The sequence below is a fragment of the Lagenorhynchus albirostris genome, chromosome 9, assembly GCF_949774975.1.
Source record: "Lagenorhynchus albirostris chromosome 9, mLagAlb1.1, whole genome shotgun sequence".
NCBI lineage: Eukaryota > Metazoa > Chordata > Mammalia > Artiodactyla > Delphinidae > Lagenorhynchus > Lagenorhynchus albirostris.
In genome coordinates this window covers 23,255,284-23,275,887 of record NC_083103.1, presented here as the reverse complement: position 1 = coordinate 23,275,887, position 20,604 = coordinate 23,255,284, and the positions used below count along the sequence as shown (strand labels likewise).

Sequence of the window (20,604 nt, the reverse complement as noted above, 5' to 3'; positions counted from 1 at the left end):
TACGTCTTGAGGTACCTTGTGGACAGAGAGTGGGTAAGAAACAGAAAAGCATGACTTAAGCTTGAGCTAGACAAGCTTGGCCAAAAGGACCCTCCTGCCCAGGACTTTGAATCTTGAGCAAATGACACACAGACAAGCGAGAAGTAAAGAGAGGTTCACAGCTGTAGGAACGTGGTAGACATGTCCAGTGGCAGAGCTGGTGATGGAAGTTATGGTGGCAGCACCCTTGCAAAATTAATCTGCCTTCCAGTCTCCAACTATCCAAGAGAAGAATAGAAAAGGGGTATCTTTTCCTCCCCCTGATTATTACTTACTGAGTGAACAGTATGCCTGAGGGCATCTTACTTAACATTTTTGGGCCTCAGTTTGTTCATCTGTTAAATGGGGTTAACGAAGGCACATATGTCATAGAGTTGTTGTGAGGATATAAATAAAGATATCCATAGACCAGTGTCTGGCACTTAATACAGATTTGATACATGTTAAACAAGAAACTGCCTGTGTGCTCCACTAAGCAACATGAGCATTCCCCGCAGCAAGAATCCAGCTGGAGAAAGAGGAAAGACTTTCCTCCTGACTTCCATCAATTCAGAGGATATCTAGACACCCATTCCATTGGGGCAGAAATAAAGGTATAACATTAGTGTGGGGTCATTTTTAATCACCCAATTCATTATTTTATTTTCCAATAACATAGCTGTTTCTAATATATATTTCTAACTTGAAATTGGTGCAGAAAAATTTTTTTGTGATTCTGAGACTCTCTAGCCTCAATCTTAGAAAAACAACTTTTACATTATAGCAGCCGAGACTGCCTTTCCTTCACCTTGCCTTTGGAAACCTCTGACAATTGAGTTCCCTTCTCTTCAGACCAGTTAAACATGTATCATCCTCAGATAGTTACTGAAACTTAAGTGTTTGATTTTGTTTCCAAATGAGGCTGCAACAGAAAGGAAACACCTAAGCTGAAACCCAGAGTGGGAGATAAATTTGCCTGATATATCAAGCAGCCATTTGCAGTACAAACAAATACAAATTCTCCATGGCCCTTAATAACAAAGTTTATTGCCCACTCATGCCATACATTCATCACAGGCCTCAGGCTCTGCCATCAGAGACACTTGGAGACCCTGACGGATGGCACAGTCACTAACTCAAATACTTACGTTACCTGCCAGAGGGAAGGAGAGATTCTAGAAATGTGAACACCTGTACAGCTGGAAGAAATCACTGCTTCTCAACCCCAGATAATTGAAGATAAAATAGAGAGATGTTTTATGCCCTAAAAGCCAGCTCAGCCTCAAAAGCAAAATCAATTCAAGTACATGGTTATCATGTCTATTGTTAAAACCTCTGCAGGACCTAAGGCAGCATTCAGCATAGTCTTTCATTAAAAAAAAAAAAAAAGCCTCTGGGAAAAATAAATCTAAGGACATGGCTTTCTGCCTTAAGACTGATTGACTCAAGGTACCCACAATTAAGAGAAAGGGATGTGTTTCTAGAAGGACTGTAGGTGTGGCTATTGGTATATGAGGCTGGTTAGAGTCAAACAGACGAAAGCCAGCAAAAATTATAAGAGTCGTGATGCCACAGAGACCATAGGCCTCAACTAGAAAACTCTGTAATTGATCAAGACTTAAAAGGAGCCCTGGACCCCAACTTTCTATTAACAGAAAGCAGAAGATGTTGCTACAGGAGAGATTATTCCTGAATGTTCTCTTCATGTGCATCAATGAAGTATAATGGAAAAAGAAGGGCTTACTAGGAGGTGGGATTCAGGGTCATTGGAGGGGGTGAGGAATGGACTGGCTCCCAGGGAGCCAGATCAAGACCTAATCAAGAAACTTCCCTTATCTGTCGTTGAGGGGGTCTCTAAAGTCTGCCCACCAGGGTTTCTGAAATGCTATGGCTCAGTCACTTGTAATTCTTCCATTTGTCCCCTTTCCAGATGGGAGTATTTAAGGTGACTAAACTGTCCCTATTTCACTATGGGACTATATTGAAATATAGTCCCATATGGAGGAGAGATTAGAAGCTGCGGAAAACTTGGATTTTTTTTGTTTATTGATTCCTAGGCCAATAGGAGCCACGTCCGAACCATATGTAGGAATTTCCATGCATCACCCCAAGATCCTGGGTTTTGAGCTTGATGCCATAATTGGATGAGACTTTGACGTGGTCTCCCTTGGTGAAGTGGTGAGCACGTTTTGCGTTTGGAAAACAGAGTGCACCAAATATTAGGTGACAAGAGAAGTGGACCATAATAATTTGTTAGTGCTGTTCAACAAATGTTTCTGGATCATCTCCATTCTGAGAATGTGAGGGGACTGCATTGCAGTCTCCCTTGGAGCTGGGTGGGGCTGTGTGTTAGTTCTGGCCAATGAGTTGGGAGCTGAGGTGACATTTAACTGTTCACGTGAGGACCTTCCTAGAGCTCTTTTCTTCCGTCGTGTCAACACAGCTGTTCAAGATAGTAGCTGGTTTATCATCGAGGGATCCTGAGCAGGGTGCAATGAGTAGGGTGACCTATGCAGACTTGTGGGAGACCTACGTTTGAGCTCGTGATAAACTCATCTTGCTGAGGCCACCGAGACTTGGGTGTTGTTTGTCATTGCAGTGCAACTCATCCTGGCTGCTACAATTAAGGATGGCAGATATAAGACAAACATAAATCACAGCCTCTTCTCTCTTCTTTTGCAGTCATTGAAAATCAAGTGGGATTCTTTCCTAGTGAGCACAGATAGCACCTGGGAATCCCTGTCACTCTCAGAGTTGATCAGAGTTGATCAGAGTTGACACTCAAGATGACACTCATTGGCCTGTTGACTTAGCAAATGCTTTAGGGAAGAGAATATGTTCTGATGAGCTGGGCCAGCTATTACAGGTGTACCTTAGGGCTCCAGGTATCCTTTGAGATCTTCTCTTTACCAAACATGTGTTTCATGACTCCAGGGAACAGTTAAGTGGGTGATGCAGGACCTCATGGTGTGACAAGCATGACCAATCCTCTCTGAATGGCCGAAAGTCTTATGCATAATTAGGCTTCCAGATTAGACATTGAGGAGTATTGTACAGAGGTTCAAATGCCATTTAAAAATGGGCACTGTGGCAATATACTCTGCTGGGTTATTTGGGGAAATGGAGCCAGTATAGTGGGAGGCATTGAAACTGGAAAGACCTCCAGGCCAAATTCTTCTGAGGTCTTTCTGAATCTCAGTACCTGTAAAATAGGGAGGGTGATAGCACCTGCCTCACAGAATTTTTGTGAGAACTAAAAGACCTAAGGTATACAAGAGCCTGCCACGTGGTAGGTACGTGTGGGAGGAAAGCTGTAGTAGATGCCATTGGTACACTGCCCAGCTCTCCTTCTGAGGTTGGTGCACCCACTCCGTAACTGCTGTGTCAAAGCTAACAGCTCACAGCTGCCCCCTTCTCTAGAGAATGACTCTCTGCAAACGGGATCTGCCTTACCCTGGAGGTTCTGCCTGCAACCCCTAAGTGGCCCACAGTCAATGACTGACTGATATGAGTGCCAAAGACAAGTCTCCTTTCCTCAAGGGGAGACAACTTAAAGTTAGACTTTCCCTGAAGCTATCTCCTTGCTCAGTTCTTTCCCTTCCGTCTCCTGCTACCCTCACGTCCTTACTGCATTTCCTGAGAAGTACTCCCTCAAAAAAATCATGTGAACTTGAATCTTGTCCAAGATTCTGCTTCTAGGGATGCTACCTATGACAATAGCTACTATTAATCATAACTCTCAGGCTCCTAAGATTGTGGCCGTGCCCTGCAGCTGCTGAAAGCTGTAGAGGGGTGTCATTTTGAGATGATGCTAGCATAGCAATGGATGAGTTCCCCAAACCAAAAGGCTGCAAAAAGTTTCTCCCAAGTTCTGTTCTTGAAACTGTTGAGAGAGAACAGGAATGTCATTCAGGAGAGAAGACAGGGCAAAGGAGAAAAGGATGATGGGAAGGGAAACTGCTGAGAATAGACTCAGCCAGGAGAGTTCTGGAGGGCCCTGTTGGGTTGGCCACATTCCATAGAAGCAGCCTTTCTCATGACATTTCTCTCTACTAGTACTTGCAACACTCTGAGCTAAGGACTCCTCGAGGGACTTCTCCAGTGAAGAAAAGGATTGCTTCATTTCTGGATGTCCTGTTTCTTTTCCCGTTGGAAGAGCCAGCTCAGGCTCCCATCCCAGTGAGAGGCCAGTTTGGCCAGGCTGAGATTTGCTTCCTGTCCCCAAAGAAATCCAGCGCCTTCCGTCACTGCCACGGATCAGAGCTTTGGCAAGTAACAGAAGAAAGAGTAGAGGGGCACCTGGAACACCCAACTGTACAGGCTTATAACGTTCATGAAGCTTCTCTAGGAGTAAAGAAAAGATTATCCCAGGCCGGTTCAGGAGAGGTCATGGTCCAGCAACAAAGCTCAGATTTTTGGAAGGCCAGCTGAGCCCTGGGTTATAGACTAGAGTCCATGTGATATGGCTGTAAAAGAGCCCAGATTGGGAAAGAGGAAGCCAGGCTTCCTCCAGCTTAGTCACTAAGAAATTGGGACTGATAATGCTAAGGATGATGATAGTGATGATGACGATAGCTATCACCGATTGAACATTTACTATGTGCCAAGTACTGTGCTAACTACTTTATGGATGTTCTCTATTAAAGCCCCTACAGCATAGGCATGATTAGCCCCATTTCACAGATGAGGAAAGTGAGGCTACATAAACACGCCAATGGTCTATAGCTAGGAAAGATACAGAACCAGGATTTAACCTTGGTTTGCCGCTGTATTGCCTCTAATTCATTTTAAATTATGGTACCAATTTCCTCATCTGCAAAAAGGCCCGGCTAAACTTCAAATATTTGCCCTCTGAGGTCCTTTCCGGTCTTACAGTCTAGAATGATCTCTATCCTCCTCACCGAGATGAGAGAAAAGTCTGGGATCAGGAGGGTAAGCAACCAGAAAGGGGATACTGCATTCCAGCTGAACTTTTCACTCAGATGAAGACAATTTGGAAATTCCACGGCCCCTCCCTCTGTGAGCAGTATGTTATCCAGGCCTGGAAAACGTCTGAGAAGTGACAGAAGGCGTTGGAGAATTCCAGGAGAGCCAGGTCATGCCACAAAACGAGTATACCTCACACAACAGCAGCTCTATATATTTGCCTTTTTTTTTCCTTCACTGGAGGCCTCTAGATTTTTCCAGACAATATTTGGAAGGCTAAAATCTGATTACCTCAAATCACAGACAAAAATAGATCTTGGGGTTTTTCATATTCATTCTGACCCAATCAAGTGCATTGGAGGAATGCAATAACGTTTTATTTGTCTGCTCTCTGGAATTCAGAAGAATTTAAAGTCATTGCTTTTAAATGTTTGAGAGTAAAAACAGTATTCATATTGGATGGCTTTATTCTCTTTATACTGTTTTTGGACAAGCAGTGTGGACCCAACTAACACTCCTGAATTTCAGCCTCTGTGTCTCAGTTTTTCTGATAATGACAAGAGAATTAAAGATGGCCTCTCACCGCCTCAGTAGGAGGATGAATAAATGAAACTTAAAAAATTACCAGGAAGGAAAGTATTATTTTCCAGGGACTCCACAGTCCTCTCTTCTGGCAGGGCCCACGTCAACTGTGTGGGCATCTCCACCCATGCCTTCCTGTCTGGGCTGAGAGGTAACGAGCGGGGAGAGCACCTCATGAAAGTTTCCTTGGAGGTGCCTGAACCTTCTGTCACCTGTGGTTCTTTGAAGTACAGAGTCCTGGCTTCCTGTTTATGTCACTATGCCTAGAAGTAGAGGTGCCAGAAGGTTTCATGCCTTAGGTGGCAGCCACAGAGCTCTTCCTTTGCAGAGACACTACCCTTTACGTTTCTATAATCTTCCATTGCGGGGGGAAGGGAGTGTAGCTAATGGGGCTACTAGTGGTTCTTGGGGTAGGTGGAGAGATTTCTTGTGACTTCCTGTAACTTCTTCCGTCAAACTTCTTCTTCTTTGCATCATAGCAAACAACCTGCTGATGCTGGGTGGAGTTGCTGGGCCTAGCGCATTGTTGGTTAAAGAAGAGGTCAAAGACTTAGCAGGTCCTCTCTGGCTACCGTCAGAGCTGTACTCAAAGGCCGTACCATGTGAGCCTGAGGAAAGAAGGCTTCAGCTTTCAATTTAAATTCCCCTTTTAAAAATGCTCTGTGTTCCTGCTAGAGAGATGGACTCCATTAAACAGCCAGCAGTGTGTGGATCACCAGGCGGTCCAACAGTGTCCACAAGTGGGCCCACTGAAGGAGCCATGGACAAATAGGTAGAAGAGTTGAATAGGAACTTTTCAGTCATGTGCACACACACACATACACAGAGAGATACACAGACGCACAAATACATAATTTTTTTTATTGCATCTAGGAGCAATGCCCAGGAAACATATAAAAACGTTCATAGCAGCACTATTTGACATCTGAAGACAACCGGGAATGAGGCAAATGTCCACTGGCAGGAAAGTGAATAACCAAAGTGTGGCACATTTCACATACTATGTAATTATACGGCCGTGAAAATGAATGAACCACAGCTACTTGTAACAACATGAATGAACTGAGAAACACATTAGGTAGAAAAGAGACATGTTGGAAAAGACCACATGCGGTACGATACCCTTTTTTATAAAGCTCAGTAATAAGCAAAGCTTGTGGAGTCATGCATGTGTGTGAGATAAAAATATTTTTTAAAGCAGAAGAATGATAAACACAAAATTCCCATAGCAGTTTCCCCTGGGGAGTAAAGCAGCTTAATGGGATAAGGAAGGAGTACAAAGGTCAAGGGAAGTTATTGGTGATGCTTTAATTTTCCCACTGGCTAATAGATTCGTATGATTCTATATCATGTGGCATCATGACTTAGATGTAGGTTACATATATTCTTTTGTATGTATATGACGTTAAAATAATCAGATTAAAAAATAAAACTATCTGTAGTCATGATGACTTACCCAGCTGATGGAATTCAAATTTCAGAGTTCAAAAGTTTAGAAATTATCTACTTCAAACCCCTAATTTTACATATGTCAAAATGACTTGCAAATTGCAAAGGGACTTGACCACATTTGCACAACTCTTTAGTGACTGTGCAAAGATCAGAACTCTTGCCTACTGGTTCCTAGTCTACAATTCCTCCTTCCATTCTCACCCCCAAAATAATAGTAATTCTTCTTCTTCCTCTTTTTCTTCTTCTTCTTCTTCTTTAAGTTGAAGCAACATACAAGTGGCCTTACATGACAGTGGGTGGATTAAACACCTCTGTTCCAGAAGACAGGGTAAGAAATTAGAACATGGGGATCATACTCCCTGAACAAGCAAAGTCAAGCTTCTCTTGGCCTGTGTCCTCTTTTGAAGTAGTTGATAATGATCAAATTGTATCCATACGAATGTATTAAGTTTCCCTTGACTCTGATTTGTGGCTCTTTGCTACTTTAAGACCAAATGGCAGCCCAGAAACTCACCGACAAGCATATTTTCTGTAAGTAAGATTTTAATAACATTTTGAATATGGGTGTGATCTACGCTTGATTCCAAAGGGATAAGGAAAAGTGCCTTTTCAAAGGAAGCGTCCATTTTCACCAACAATTTACATAAATTGCTGACACTGGTGAAAGAAATTGTGATGTATCACATACATGTATTTTATTTAGTTAAAATCAAATATTTGCTTCCTTTCCTCCCAAAAAACAATGAGAGAGAACAATTCAACTAATCCAAGCCATTCTATTCAATATGTGGGTGCCCTGGAGCGTGAACAGAAAACCTGTCACTCTCTCAGTGGGGCTCCTTTCCTGTAATATACACCTTTCACTGCATGAAAATCTTATGCTGACTGTGATCCTACTTTTGAAGACCATGCATTTTATTTCTACAACGTGACTGCTAAATGCTCGTCACTTACTTCCATAGCAATGATTTTCTCAATACTAGAGAAAAACTTTCTGTGTTGGACAAATGAAAAGACTATATGTTTGTATACTATCCTTTATGAATGATTTAAGGAATTTTTGACGGCCTAATAGTCATTAGAGCTGTTCATCAACTCTTTCCAGTTTTACTCCTGGGCATCTGGTAAGGTTGCACTTTCCTGTCTCTCTAAAGTTAGGTAGAGCCATGTGACTAGTTCTGGCCTTTGATAAATGAGCACAAGTGAGGCATACGACATTCGGAAGGAAGCTTTAGGAGGCAGTGTAAGATGTGCCACGTTCTCTTATTCCTGCATTTGGCAAGTGCAGAGGCATAAGGGGGAAGAGTCTCCCTCAGACCCCCCAGTGAGGACGGCGTGGAACAGAGTCCCCCAGTCAAACTATGATGGACATATCACATGAGCAAGAAATCAACCTCAGTTGCTTTAGGCTCCTGAGATTTGGGGGATAACACATACTGGCTGTTCACAAGGATAATTTTGATTATACACCATTTTTATCGAACTCATAACTTTTTTTTTTTTTTTTTTGTGGTACGCGGGCCTCTCACTGTTGTGGCCTCTCCCGTCGCGGAGCACAGGCTCCGGACACGCAGGCTCAGCGGCCATGGCTCACGGGCCCAGCCGCTCCGCGGCATGTGGGATCTTCCCGGACCCGTGTCCCCTGCATCGGCAGGCGGACTCTCAACCACTGCGCCACCAGGGAAGCCCCAACTCATAACTTTATAGCATAAGATGTGATTCCACCATATATTTAGGCTTCCTAGAAAATATTCATTTAGACACTGTAGGTTTTGATCCACAAACTTCTCCAAAAGGAGCACTGGAGACACCATGTAACCAACACTAGTTTAAAATTGGAGTTGAAGGAGAGGCAACAACCAAGAGAAATTGGAATCCACATTTATTGATGAGAGATATATACATAAAAGTTAAAACACTTAGTGAAATATTGGATTTACAGATTATTTCCCGTATATAAAGAATATGCAGTTATTGTACACATGTAATGTTACAGTAATCAGTCCACATGGTAAGAAAGCTTAGAAAGCTAAAGGTGAGAACAAAATACTTCAACTACCCAAAATGTGCTTTGCCAGCAAGGCATTTCCTAGTACCATATGTAAGAAACACCCCCAAAATTAGTTGAAGTTTTTATCTTTTTTCATTCATTAGTCTTTAAACACTATGTGCTATGTGAGGGAAACAATTATTCTTATCTTTTATTCTGGACACAAAAAGAATCTTCAAAGGGAATCCAGCCTAAAGGTTAGCTTTCTTTCGGTAAGGTTTCATCCTGAATTTGACGGGAGTTGAAGAAGCCACATTTTCAGGAAAAAAAAAATGTGCCTGTTCCCATTTACATTCCTTCACTCCAATCATTGGAGAAGACACTGAAAATTAACGTGCTCTGTGCCCTCAGAGGATCTCTTAAGCTTCACTCCTCTTGTGAAAAGAGAGGGGCACTCAGTGTTCCCAGCTGCACATGGCCATCCTTCTCTGTCCTTACAGAGGAAAAAGGGGTTACAGGAACTATAGACCCCACAGCATTCCATTTAGTGATAATTAGACAGGATGTGTGTTTTGGAGGCAGGTATGTAATTGCATTGAACCTCCTCTTCCACTGCTTGAAACACACACACAAAGCCTACTAGGTAGAGGTCCTACTCCCTTCACATATGTGGGATCTGTGCTTCACCAGTTGTTTTTTTTTCTTTTGCAACCCCAAAGCTGTACACTGACCATCCTTGTGCTTCTCTTATCTTTCTAGAGACAACTGTGCAATTTACTACCAGAAGTGTGCTTTTGTGGGGTTTTGCCTACACGGCAGTTAGTCAGTGAATGTCTTTCCTACACCGTGACTCAAGAAACCAAGGAGGACGAGGCTCTTCAGAACCTTTAAGTCATGAGCATCATGGTCAGTATTTGGCAACCAAAGAGACAGACCTTTTCCTAAGGATATAATGCTAACATGCTCATGCTGAGAAGGAGACGAGCCTTTTGTCTCTGTGAGCCCAATCCGTCAAGTGAAGGAGGGCTGCAGATAAATGTCCTCATTCTAAATCTACCTAAGCCTAGATAATCAAAAGTTCCACAGTTGCACTCATTGGGCACTACATAGACTTCAGATGCCCTTTCACTAAGAATCATGACACATACCCAACCCTCCTTTGCCCCGAATTGCACAATTACAAAGATACTAGACACACACAGACTTTCAAACAATCATCGGTACAAAGGATTCATAGATAAGTTCTTCACTGATATACATTCCCAAGTCACTTTAAGAAAGAGGAAAAATTATTCACTACTAGTTATCTAGGAAGGAAAATTGGGTTTTCAAAACAACAATCAACATGTCTACTGCACTTAGATGAACGGCCAAAAATAACATTTAAATTAAATTACAATACATCTATATACCATTTCACTGAAATTACACAGATACCTACATTATAGCTACACAAAGTGCATAGGCACTGTTCTTCATGCGTGAACCAAGTGTTACTGTGTACACACAAGAACTTCATGCTTGACAGCTATCTGTACTTGAAAATCACAGATACAGTCGTTGCCAGTTGAGGGCACATCTAATCTGTTTGCTTAATGAGGAGCGGGTTCAAATACACACCGGTACACTTTCTATGTAACTATTTTCCTAAAACATAGCAAAAATACTAGCCCTACAACCATATCAGAAAGCGTGTTTGGTGGAAGGAAGACCCTCCCTTGTCTTTGCAGTAGTTATTGATTTGCCTTTTGGGGAAATTTACATAGATTGTTACTCACCTGAGGACAGGATCTACCTGGGCTGCTTCTAAACAATTTCAATGTGACTCTAAGCCCCAGTGATGGAGTATTGCTTCAGAGCTGGTACCAGTATTTTTTTTTCTTAAAAATATGTGCTTAATTCACATAACAATGTGACATTTACTACCAATTTGCTTGGCAAGAACGAACTGCGACAAATCTGTCCTGATTTGCTTCCTTGCACTCACCCTCAATCTCTCTATTCAAAGTTTTCCTAAGCCAATTTTCACGTAAATTATTAGGAAGGCATGGGAGGTTCTGACATAGAAATGATCCAACTATTATCACCTTATTTCTCATTTTCTTGGAGAAAAGCAAAATTAGAATGCTTACCTAGAAAAACAAGACCTGGTGTCAAAAATAAGGAGTCACGGGACTTCCCTGGTGGTGCAGTGGTTAAGAATCCGCCTGCCAATGCAGGGGACACGGGTTCGATCCCTGGTCTGGGAAGATCCCACATGCCACAGAGCAACTAAACCCGTGCGCCACAACTACTGAGCCTGCGCTCTAGAGCCCGCGAGCCACAACTACTGAAGCCCGCATGCCACAACTACTGAAGCCTGTGCGCCTACAGCCAGCGCTCCACAACAAAAGAAGCCACCACAATGAGAAGCCCGCACACCGCGACAAAGAGTAGCCCCCGCTCACGGCAACTAGAGAAAGCCCAGCAATGAAGACCCAACGCAGCCAAAAATAAATAAATGAATTAATTTAAAAAAAAATAATAAGGAGTCAGCACCATTCCTTGAGTTCAAAAGACTAATCGTTTAAATGCATATCCTAACCAGCTAAGGGATTGAAGTGACTCCTTGCTCTTAATGGTCATTTTGTTCATTGCATCGGAAAGGACTGGGTTCTTAAATTTTTCAAATGTGGCTGTATGCTCAGGAAACAACTGACAGCTCTAAATTGCTGTAGAAACGTCTTGTGCTCTAATTAGTTGTAATTCTACGTATGTGGTTATATAGAAAATACCATAAGAAGATATCTGTCTGCAAAATTACAGATACTAAATAGATCAATTCAGTCTACACTGAGTTCTTTATGGTTTATGAAGAATAGATACAAACCTATAACATCATTAAAGGCTAAATCAATATTAACCATATAATATCCAGGACTCTAAATATGTTTTCTCATGCTCTTTATAAATAATAGCAAAGAAGCCCACGGATTTGTTTAAAAAAGAATGTAAGGTTGGACTGGAGGAATTTGGGGGTAGATGCAATACTGATCAGAGGGCAATATGTTGTCCCTGGTAACATAGATTTTTACCAGGAAGCCAAAATATATCCGTGGGCAGCAAGACCAAATTAGATTCACAGTTTGCCAGCTCTCTCCTCAAGCCATAGAGAACAAATAGAAAAACGATATACAAAAATCCTCACAAAAGTAGTTTTTTATATACAAATCTCTGTAGTGACCAGATAACCTGATCTGTCTTGTGTAACATGGAAATGCAATGCTGAGGTTTCCCAGGGGAAGGAGGAAGGGAAGGAGTGAAGGTCATTTATGGAAAGATCTGGATGCCAAAGGATGAGTTCCTAGTAAGGAGAATAACTCTCCTGGAGAAGTGAGCAACCACAGTGCCGGCGTTCTGATCATGCACTTCAGAGAATTTGCTCCATGGAGGCGAAAACTCAGAGATATGCTAGACTAACTTCCTTGGCTAGTGTGTGCATCTCTTTCCTACCGAAGGCAGCAGGCTGTTTCTAGGCAGCTAAATGGTTGCCATGAGAAGAAACGGAGCCCCAGAAGGAGCGAGTCTCCTGCTGCATCATCCCCATCCCCACAGGGAATGATGACAAGGGTCACAGTCAGCTGTTATGTTCCAACACTCACCCAGGGATGGGAGGTGTCTCCGGAGGAACTGGAGACCTGTTGCTACCCAGGCTCTAGGTCAACTGCTGACTGCAAGGTAGAGGGATCTGTTCCAGTAGCAGGTTTTATCCTCAGCACAACAGGGCCCTGTATAATAAGCAGAAGGACTTCAAAAAATATCAAAATGGATATTTGCACCAGAAGTAAGAAGGTAAGGCAAAGCTGGACATGGAAAAATAAAGGAAAAAAAAAGCTGATCAGTAATTACTCAGGATATTATTTAGAGTGAATGAAAGAAGAACTTGAGGGCTTCTCTTACTTTTCCATACATTCTTATATGGATCCGCTAAGAAATATCTTTTTCTTGATGCTCTAGTGTCAGGTCTTCTGCACTAAAAGTTTAAACGAACAAACAAACACTAACTCGATCCTTTTAGTACTAGCTTTACATCCCTCTGCTCCGCATCTACAGAGCTGAAGTCTTCTCTGGCAATAAAGGTGCTCACGAAACAATAATACCAAATGTATTGCGTATTTAGCAGAAGTTTGGACAAAGAGCAAGGATGCAAACGTGGCCCATTGCAGCAGTACCAGAACGTGCAAGAGATTGTTCAAAGGCCATGGCCAGTCACATGCACCTTGCAGACAGACCACGCATTTTATCCAGCCTAGAAACTCTGGGCATTGAAAAAGGCAATGATCACCAATACAAGTCTATTCTTGTAAGACAGACCTTCTCCACCTGTGATGTGATGCCCACAGTAATAGCAAATCAAGAGGAAAATTTGAAAATGAACTCAACCAAATATCTCTGCATACCTCTCCAGAGAAAGGAGTTGGCCCGGGCCCACCCTGTGCATGGATGTATGTGTCTGCGTACCAGTGGAAAGGGAATATTTACAGACAGTCGCTGTTTTTGTGTAAGTCTTCCACCAGTTTCATGAGTGTTCAAGTTGATTTGCCAGATGCTCCCAAATTCCCATACTGGGTCGGCAATTAGGACTGTTTGGAGGAAACTGTGTGTTTAGGGTATTCGGGGTGGGCCCTGTTGCCACAAGAAGAATGATGCAAGACCTTGAGGGAGGCCATAGGCTCACCCTGGCCCCTCATGATGACTCTGGCAGCATTTTTCCCTGAGCTGAATGGCTACTTCTATTAGGAGAGTGCCTTAGGCAAAGGCCAGTTTTATAAAAGGAGGTTTGTTTGTATCCCCAAATACCAAACTGTGGATGAACGTGGCCATCTTCCAAGCTTGTTGTAAAACTTCAGATGAAGAGAGAGGCTTGAATCTAATTTCCCCCAAAGGGGATGAGAAAAATCCAAATTGATTATTCATTGTTGTGGGCCCCTCTGACCTACAATATAAATAGCTAATGTGTTATAGCAGTAAGCCTCTTATGAAAGAAGAAATTAAAGTAGAGATCATTATATGGTGGTTTCATAGGGCTGGATGGGGGTTTTAATCATTTAATCCAGCACTTCACTTTTTTTTTTTTCTGCAGTGGAGCTTGTGTGTAAAGTGACTTGTGTAAGTTATATGAATAAAAATGGGCAGAGTCTAAGTCAAAAGTTTCTCCACCCAACTGCATTATTTCTCCTCACCTCTATGTCATTCCCTGAATTAGCTGTGCTGTGAGGTGAAATAAGACACTATTCAGTTAAGATTCCCTGTCATCTATTCTAAAACCGACCCTCGCGCTAACTTGGATGGTCACTTATTCAACTGTCTCTTAAGCATCAATAATGATGGTTGGAATAAGAAGGGAGAAGAAGGAAGAGTGGAAATTGGGTTTTCTTTTCAGAAAAATCATAAGCAACTGATGCCTGGACAGCTTTGAACTCACTCCATCCAAGGAGACAAATCTGTCTACAAGGCAACGTCCCTGGCTTGGCACTCAGGGGTCCTTCTCGGTTTTAGCCAGAAATTACCAGATACTGAGACCATTTATCTTCTCTGACAACTAGATTTACAAAACTCTCACTTCAGAATTCCTTCAAGCCTTTTGTTTTTAAAGTTAATCTTTTTAGGCTCCTAGACGGTCATATCTTATTTAAAGAGCAAGTATTACAATAATTGGAAAATCCCATTTGTTCCTTTTTCTTGGCTCGGAGTGAATTTATTTGGAGAATAAGCAAGGCCAAACCAGCAACCCACACAATTGTATGGCCCCAAGCACTGAAGAGCAGCGAAGTGGGAAGAGCCACCTCCACTGGGTGTAACCGCTGAGCATTTAGTCATCACACCAGGCAAGAGCTGCTGAGGCTTGTTTATCAAGAGTCTGAACTATGGAGAATTCTCTCTGAGCATATGGGTACCTATTTGGATTCATTGCCATATTTCTAATAGCTACTTGGTTCAGATCATGGAGATCTGTATTAGCTACATGATTGCCTTAATCCTCTGACCTTCTTTGCATGGAAAATATAGCACAGACAGAACCCTTGATTCAGACAAAAGTGAAATATTGTACCGTAACTTTTGCTATTGGGAACAAAGGGAAGTGTGGTATTTGCAAAAGCATGGCAGGCTTGGGTTTCCTTTTGGGGACCCAGTAGGTGAGTTATCCAACTCCAAAGGGGCTTCTTGACTAGATATAAACTTGCAAATGACATATTTCTCTGTGCACGAGTGGAAATGACCTGAGACCCTCAATTCAACCGGTCGTTGGGATTCCTGACCTTACCTACCAGGAGTACATCTCCCCATAATCTGAATTTACCCTAAGCCTTTCTCAGCTTCCACCAGTTCAAATCCAAAAGTTAGGCATTTTGGCAACCTTTCTTTAGACTTTCCTGAACATCCAAAGCTGATGAGTAGTTAAAGAGAAGTAAATATTTATATTTTTTGGAACATGGCCACTTCTGCAGGCAATGAGGCTCTAGGGTGTGTTTCCACACACAATAGGAAGTGAAGAATCAAACCTGACAGCTACCTGGCTCAAAACTCATCATCTGAAGTTTTATATTGAAGATCTGCGTGATTTAGATGATTGCCTTGATTGTCTGATGCTCTCTGCATGGGAGGCACATCCTCAAAGATCTAAGGTAAAGCTTTGCCTTGAGTGTGATTCTTTTCACTGATAGGACTTGATTCATTGAATTGTAGTAGGTAATCAAATGATGACTCCACTTGGGTTTCCCAAAAGACATAAATGAGAAAGGAGAGAATAAAAGTCTACCTCGTTGGTTTTCTCCTGACAATTCTGATTCCTAAAAATAGTGAATGAGTTCATAAAAAACGGTGTTGCCAAAGCCCTGACTTAACAGAACCTAAGGGATGCAGTGTATGTATCTGGCCTGCCATGTCTGTATACAAGTATAACATTTATGCATGGTCAAACATTAATGGACTGTTACAAGCATTCATATTTGTGTTGGACCTATTAAAATAAACCTATGCATATAACGGACAGGCTATAATATCCTGTTTAGAAAATGGCTGTTAGAGGCATATTCTGGATCTACTTGTTCTGTTTATGGCACATATGCTGGGCAAGGAGAACCCCAGTGGGTATGGCAGGAGAAGAATGAATGAGACCTAAAAAACACAGAGGACACAGTCACACGTCAGCTCTACATACATCCTGGGTTTTCAGGCTAGTCCTGAACTTGAGACATTGCTTATTTTTACTGATTTGTTGAACTTCCAGATGAACTGATTTCCTAAGTATATTCTCACGAAACTTATTGCATAGATTCAAACCTGAAAAACCTGCTTTGCTAAGCTGTGCACCTAGTTTCTTCTGAACATGCTGTCCCCTTATATATTTGTAGGTTAACTCGATAACTAGAAAAAAGCTGAAGACAAACAAACAGGGAAGACTTTTAGGCAGAGTCTTCGGAAGACGATCCTGAGACCACTCCTTTGAGTAACATGCCAGTATGTAAAAGTGCTAAGCTGGCGTTAGACAGCAAAACCACAAGCTCCTAGATGCCTTGCCTAAATCCTTCTCCTCACCATAAAAAAGCTCTTGGGAGCACCACTTAACGATGATCCTTAACAGCTTCACAGTTAAACCCAGGAACTGTCCCTTTGACCCACAACATCTGCTGTAAAGGATGCATTTTCCACTACTACATTTCAGCATGCCCTTGGCCACCCTCTTAACTGTCCATCTAATGAAAATGAAGACAAATGTATTTTTTAAAAAAAAGCAAAAACTACTTAATACTGCTCAACACTGATTCTTATCTCCCCCCCCCCAAAAAAAAGAACACTAGAGCTTAAGATACAGAACTACTAGAATCTCATGTCTCTTGTGTGTTCCAAAGGTATCTGATTTGGAAGAGAAAAGTCACAAGGAGAGGGTAATAAAGGGCATGTATGTCCATAAACACCCTCTCCTAAGAAAATCTGGACTCTATAACTCTTCCTGAATATCTCAGCACCCATCTGCTGCAGCAGATAAACACCTTACCCTCACATTGGACCAAGGTTCTACACACGTCAAATGTGCTTATTTCTCAATGATTCATGCTCAAGTCCTCAGCAAAGTCCTAAAGCCAGCAACCTTAGGAAAATACTGTGGGTTATTCAACAGAAAATGTTGAAAAATGTAGCTTGGAGGTGCCTACAGCATGCAAGGCACTGACTGGGCTATTCCAATTATATTATGTATTCCCTCAAACTTCCACAGCCTTGAGAAGATTCCATCTGTGAAGTCCTGTTGAGCCATCCTTTGTTCCTACTTCATGGTTCAAGGCTACCTTGACTTTGCCATAAGAATGTCACCTTTATAGGATTTTGCACCTATGTTTGTTTTCTGTTCCTTTCCACAGAGAAGACTGGGGGAAAAGATGGGCTCTGCTTCCAACTGTGTCCTGTAACTGGTTTTAGGTGCTGTGATATAATATAACAAAAAGCTTTCTGCATATTAGATAACTAACAGTGTTTTGGTTTTGTTTTTATCATGAGATTAGTATTAAAAGAGGCACAGCCAACCCGACTACCCTCCATCTGTGAGGAGAGTAGAATGATTAAGCCTTCTAGTCTGATGAGAACATGACTGAAATAAGTTGGGGATTAAGAACGTCTTTTTTTGGTAGAGACCCAAATAAGAATTGTATGAACGAAACAAAGACACTGAAGCCTAGATCAAGTAATCTCACTTGATGTCACTATGCCAGGTGATGCAAACGAAACACAAACAAATTGGAATCTTTGAATCTGGTTAAAATTTATGCTGACTGTGCTCTCTTACTTTTGTCAATATATACAGAAGTTATATGTAAATTACATCCTAATCCCTTATCAAATTTAGAGCAAATGATGAAACCTACTTTGAAATTCAACAATTATTCCCATAAACTAGATGGGGTAGAGCAGAGACTCAGTGGATTCCGTAACCGGCTACCTTTAAGATATGGCTCCCACTATGACTCTCTTTGAAACATTTAGCCATTTAACTTAAAGCGTATACGGAAGAGAAATTGTACCTTAAGATGGGTACTTTGTTTTAATCAACACAAGGACATACGCTACAAGACATTTAAGGGGATTTACTTCCGAAGGCTTCTAACAGAATCTCTTGTGTGTTACAAGGTGAAGCATGGAGAACATTGGAAGGAGTAACACACTGACTGTCTGCTCATGAATCCAAATCCCTGGAATGTGCCACACGGCTTTAGTCGTGTCCCCTGGGAAAAGACCATCCACGGTTCTGCATCTTGAGAGAAAAGGGAAGCTGGCAAGAACGCGTCTTCAATTCAAACTGATTCCTCCAGCGGCATCCATTCAAACAATAATACAAGTGAGAAAATTAGATGGTTACCAAGCATTATTTGGCAAAGACACAGCACCGTGCCTATCACTGACTCACAACAGATCCTCTAAGCCTCAGCTAACAGATTAAGTAAACATAGAAATATTTTTTTTTCTTTTTAAAGAAAGCTTGTTTATATCCTCTTTTACCATAAGATACGCTGGGGAGTTTATTCAAGAATTTGCTGACAGTCATATCCTTATTTTTCACGTTTCCAAGGTTCTTCTTCAACACTGCAGTCGGCTGACTTTCCGCTGGCTGCCAGAGTTACCTGAAAATAATTATCATCAATATCCAGCTTACGGGCCACGAACCAGAAAACCACCTGGGGGGTTACGTGGAGGACCACCAGACCCAGGTTCTACTACACGACTTCAATATTAATTTTAAACGTTGTTCCTTCCAAATCGATTTTGAACTGGTCTTAGTTTTCAACACTGATTTGCGAACATTAAAAAAAAATACATATTTGCCTTGGGGGGTATTGAGCGACTAGAGATACTTTGCAAGTTGGGGGATAAATAACTTCTACTATGATTTTAGGGTTATGAGGGTGTCTCGTTACCCATAGACCCCCCACACAACAATGCAGTCCTGAAAACATAGTGCCCTTGTGCTACTCCAAACAACCACAGAGAAAAAAAAATCCAGAACTAGGCAGCTAGCTCTACTCATGCATGTGAAAGGTTCAGTTGCAATGAGGCCAGGTGGAGTTTATGCACGTCCAATTTTCAAATCATGATGGTCTGGCTCTACCATATAAACTATCCAGGCTTTAAAAATTAAAAAGGAAAGGAGGGAATTAAAAGGCTGAAATCAGTATCTCTAAATTATGTCATTGCAGACATTTATTAATCAACTATAATCTCCAGACTGTCAGTATTATGCTTCCCTGGCTCTCAGCGAACTGAACCCTTACACAGAGTGGGAAGTTTTCCCCTCCACATCTAAGTCGTTTTCCTAGCTTACCTTCCATCTGTCTGTCCTCAACGTCATGTGCAAACTTAAACCCACGACTGATATTCCACATAATGGAGAGACTGGATTTATGGAAGCATTAGAATATGGAGACATGACAAACGCAGCAATGTTTGAAAGAAATCTGGCCTTCCTTCTTACCCAAATGGAAGTGAGAGGCATGCATTATGAACGCACACAACATGCTAGGAACAGAAAACCTTTCACGAAGCAAGCAAATGAAAATAAAAACTACTCATTCCTCCGGTCCCCATGAGGCCCCCGCATTGTTTTTTTTTTTAAAGACCGTGCAACAAGCAAATGAAAAGCATCCCATGCAATTCTTCTGATTAAAATTAAAAACATTGCGTAACTTCAAACTACGGTTACAAGGCAAGAGTTTGAAAATAGAGAGACCAACATGACAGAACAATGCTTAGAATGGTTAAAGTTGTGACCAGAGCGGCAGCAAACTTGTTTCCCCTTCAGTGAACTGTCAGGAAAGACAGCCAGGGACAAACTATCTGCCTGGAGCAAGCTGCCTGTTCACCATGACCTTGAATGTACCTATTTGGCTTTCAGTGATGAACCAGATCAATAGCTGTGCAACATTATGAATCATGGTGCCTTTGGAAAACCAGACAGAGCTCAGGTGGCAGGGGCAGGGAGGTTGTTGTTTTCAAATACCGAGACCTGTGTCTCTGAAGTAGCTGGGACTGCAGCTTTTTTGGCATTTCCTTTTTCTGGTTGGATTAAAGGAAGCAGGGACTCCGCTCCCCCAGTCTATTCCACCCGGCTCCGTCCCAACACCTGGGTAATGGAAGAGCCAAAAGGGAAGAACTGGCAGTAAGCAGTGATGTCTCCCAACTCAGCTTTTAAAACAGTGAGACTGAGAATGGACCAGAAGGAGGTTCAAAGGCAGGAGTAGATGGGACACAGATATTCTGGGAAAGCCTTCAAATTCATCTCCACAGCTCTGACTGCCTCCTTTGCATATAGGTGTCAACTCAGTTAACTGGTCTAGAGCGAGAAGGGTCGACTGGCCTCGCCTCACAATCTTCACTGAGCTGAACCCATCACTTCACTAAAAACTGCAAACTGCCAAAGAGTTACTAAACCAATATGGCCGTTTCATCATTTCCATGATCTGCTCAGTTTCACCATTTGACCATCTAAACACTAATTCACCGAGTTTGCAGGTGGTTGGTTTGGTGGTCGATTACCTAGAAAGACTGAGCCACTATCTCTATCAAACTGTCCAGCAAAGAAGGTTATCTGAATTAAAGCATGGGGTCGA

General features: G+C 42.0%; 1 protein-coding gene and 1 long non-coding RNA gene across 6 annotated transcripts in view; one reads left to right on the top strand and one right to left on the bottom strand.

Annotated features, from left to right (window-relative positions):
* Window positions 1-2,079: 2,079 nt before the first annotated feature.
* LOC132525858 (uncharacterized) lies at window positions 2,080-18,763 on the top strand. 5 transcript variants are annotated; one of them, XR_009542377.1, is made up of 4 exons: window positions 2,080-2,241; window positions 9,728-9,874; window positions 18,131-18,338; window positions 18,570-18,763. It is a non-coding gene; the product is annotated as an uncharacterized LOC132525858 (long non-coding RNA). The 5 variants fall into 5 exon arrangements; XR_009542375.1 differs by having other exon boundaries at window positions 18,131-18,440; XR_009542376.1 differs by adding an exon at window positions 15,494-15,633 and having other exon boundaries at window positions 18,131-18,763.
* SLC1A2 (solute carrier family 1 member 2) overlaps window positions 18,550-20,604 on the bottom strand; it is a 51,056-nt gene continuing 49,001 nt past the window's right edge. The window contains exon 11 of the mRNA XM_060159404.1: window positions 18,550-18,621. Coding sequence (XP_060015387.1) covers window positions 18,550-18,621 — 72 coding nt within the window. The remainder of the gene's footprint in view (window positions 18,622-20,604) is intronic.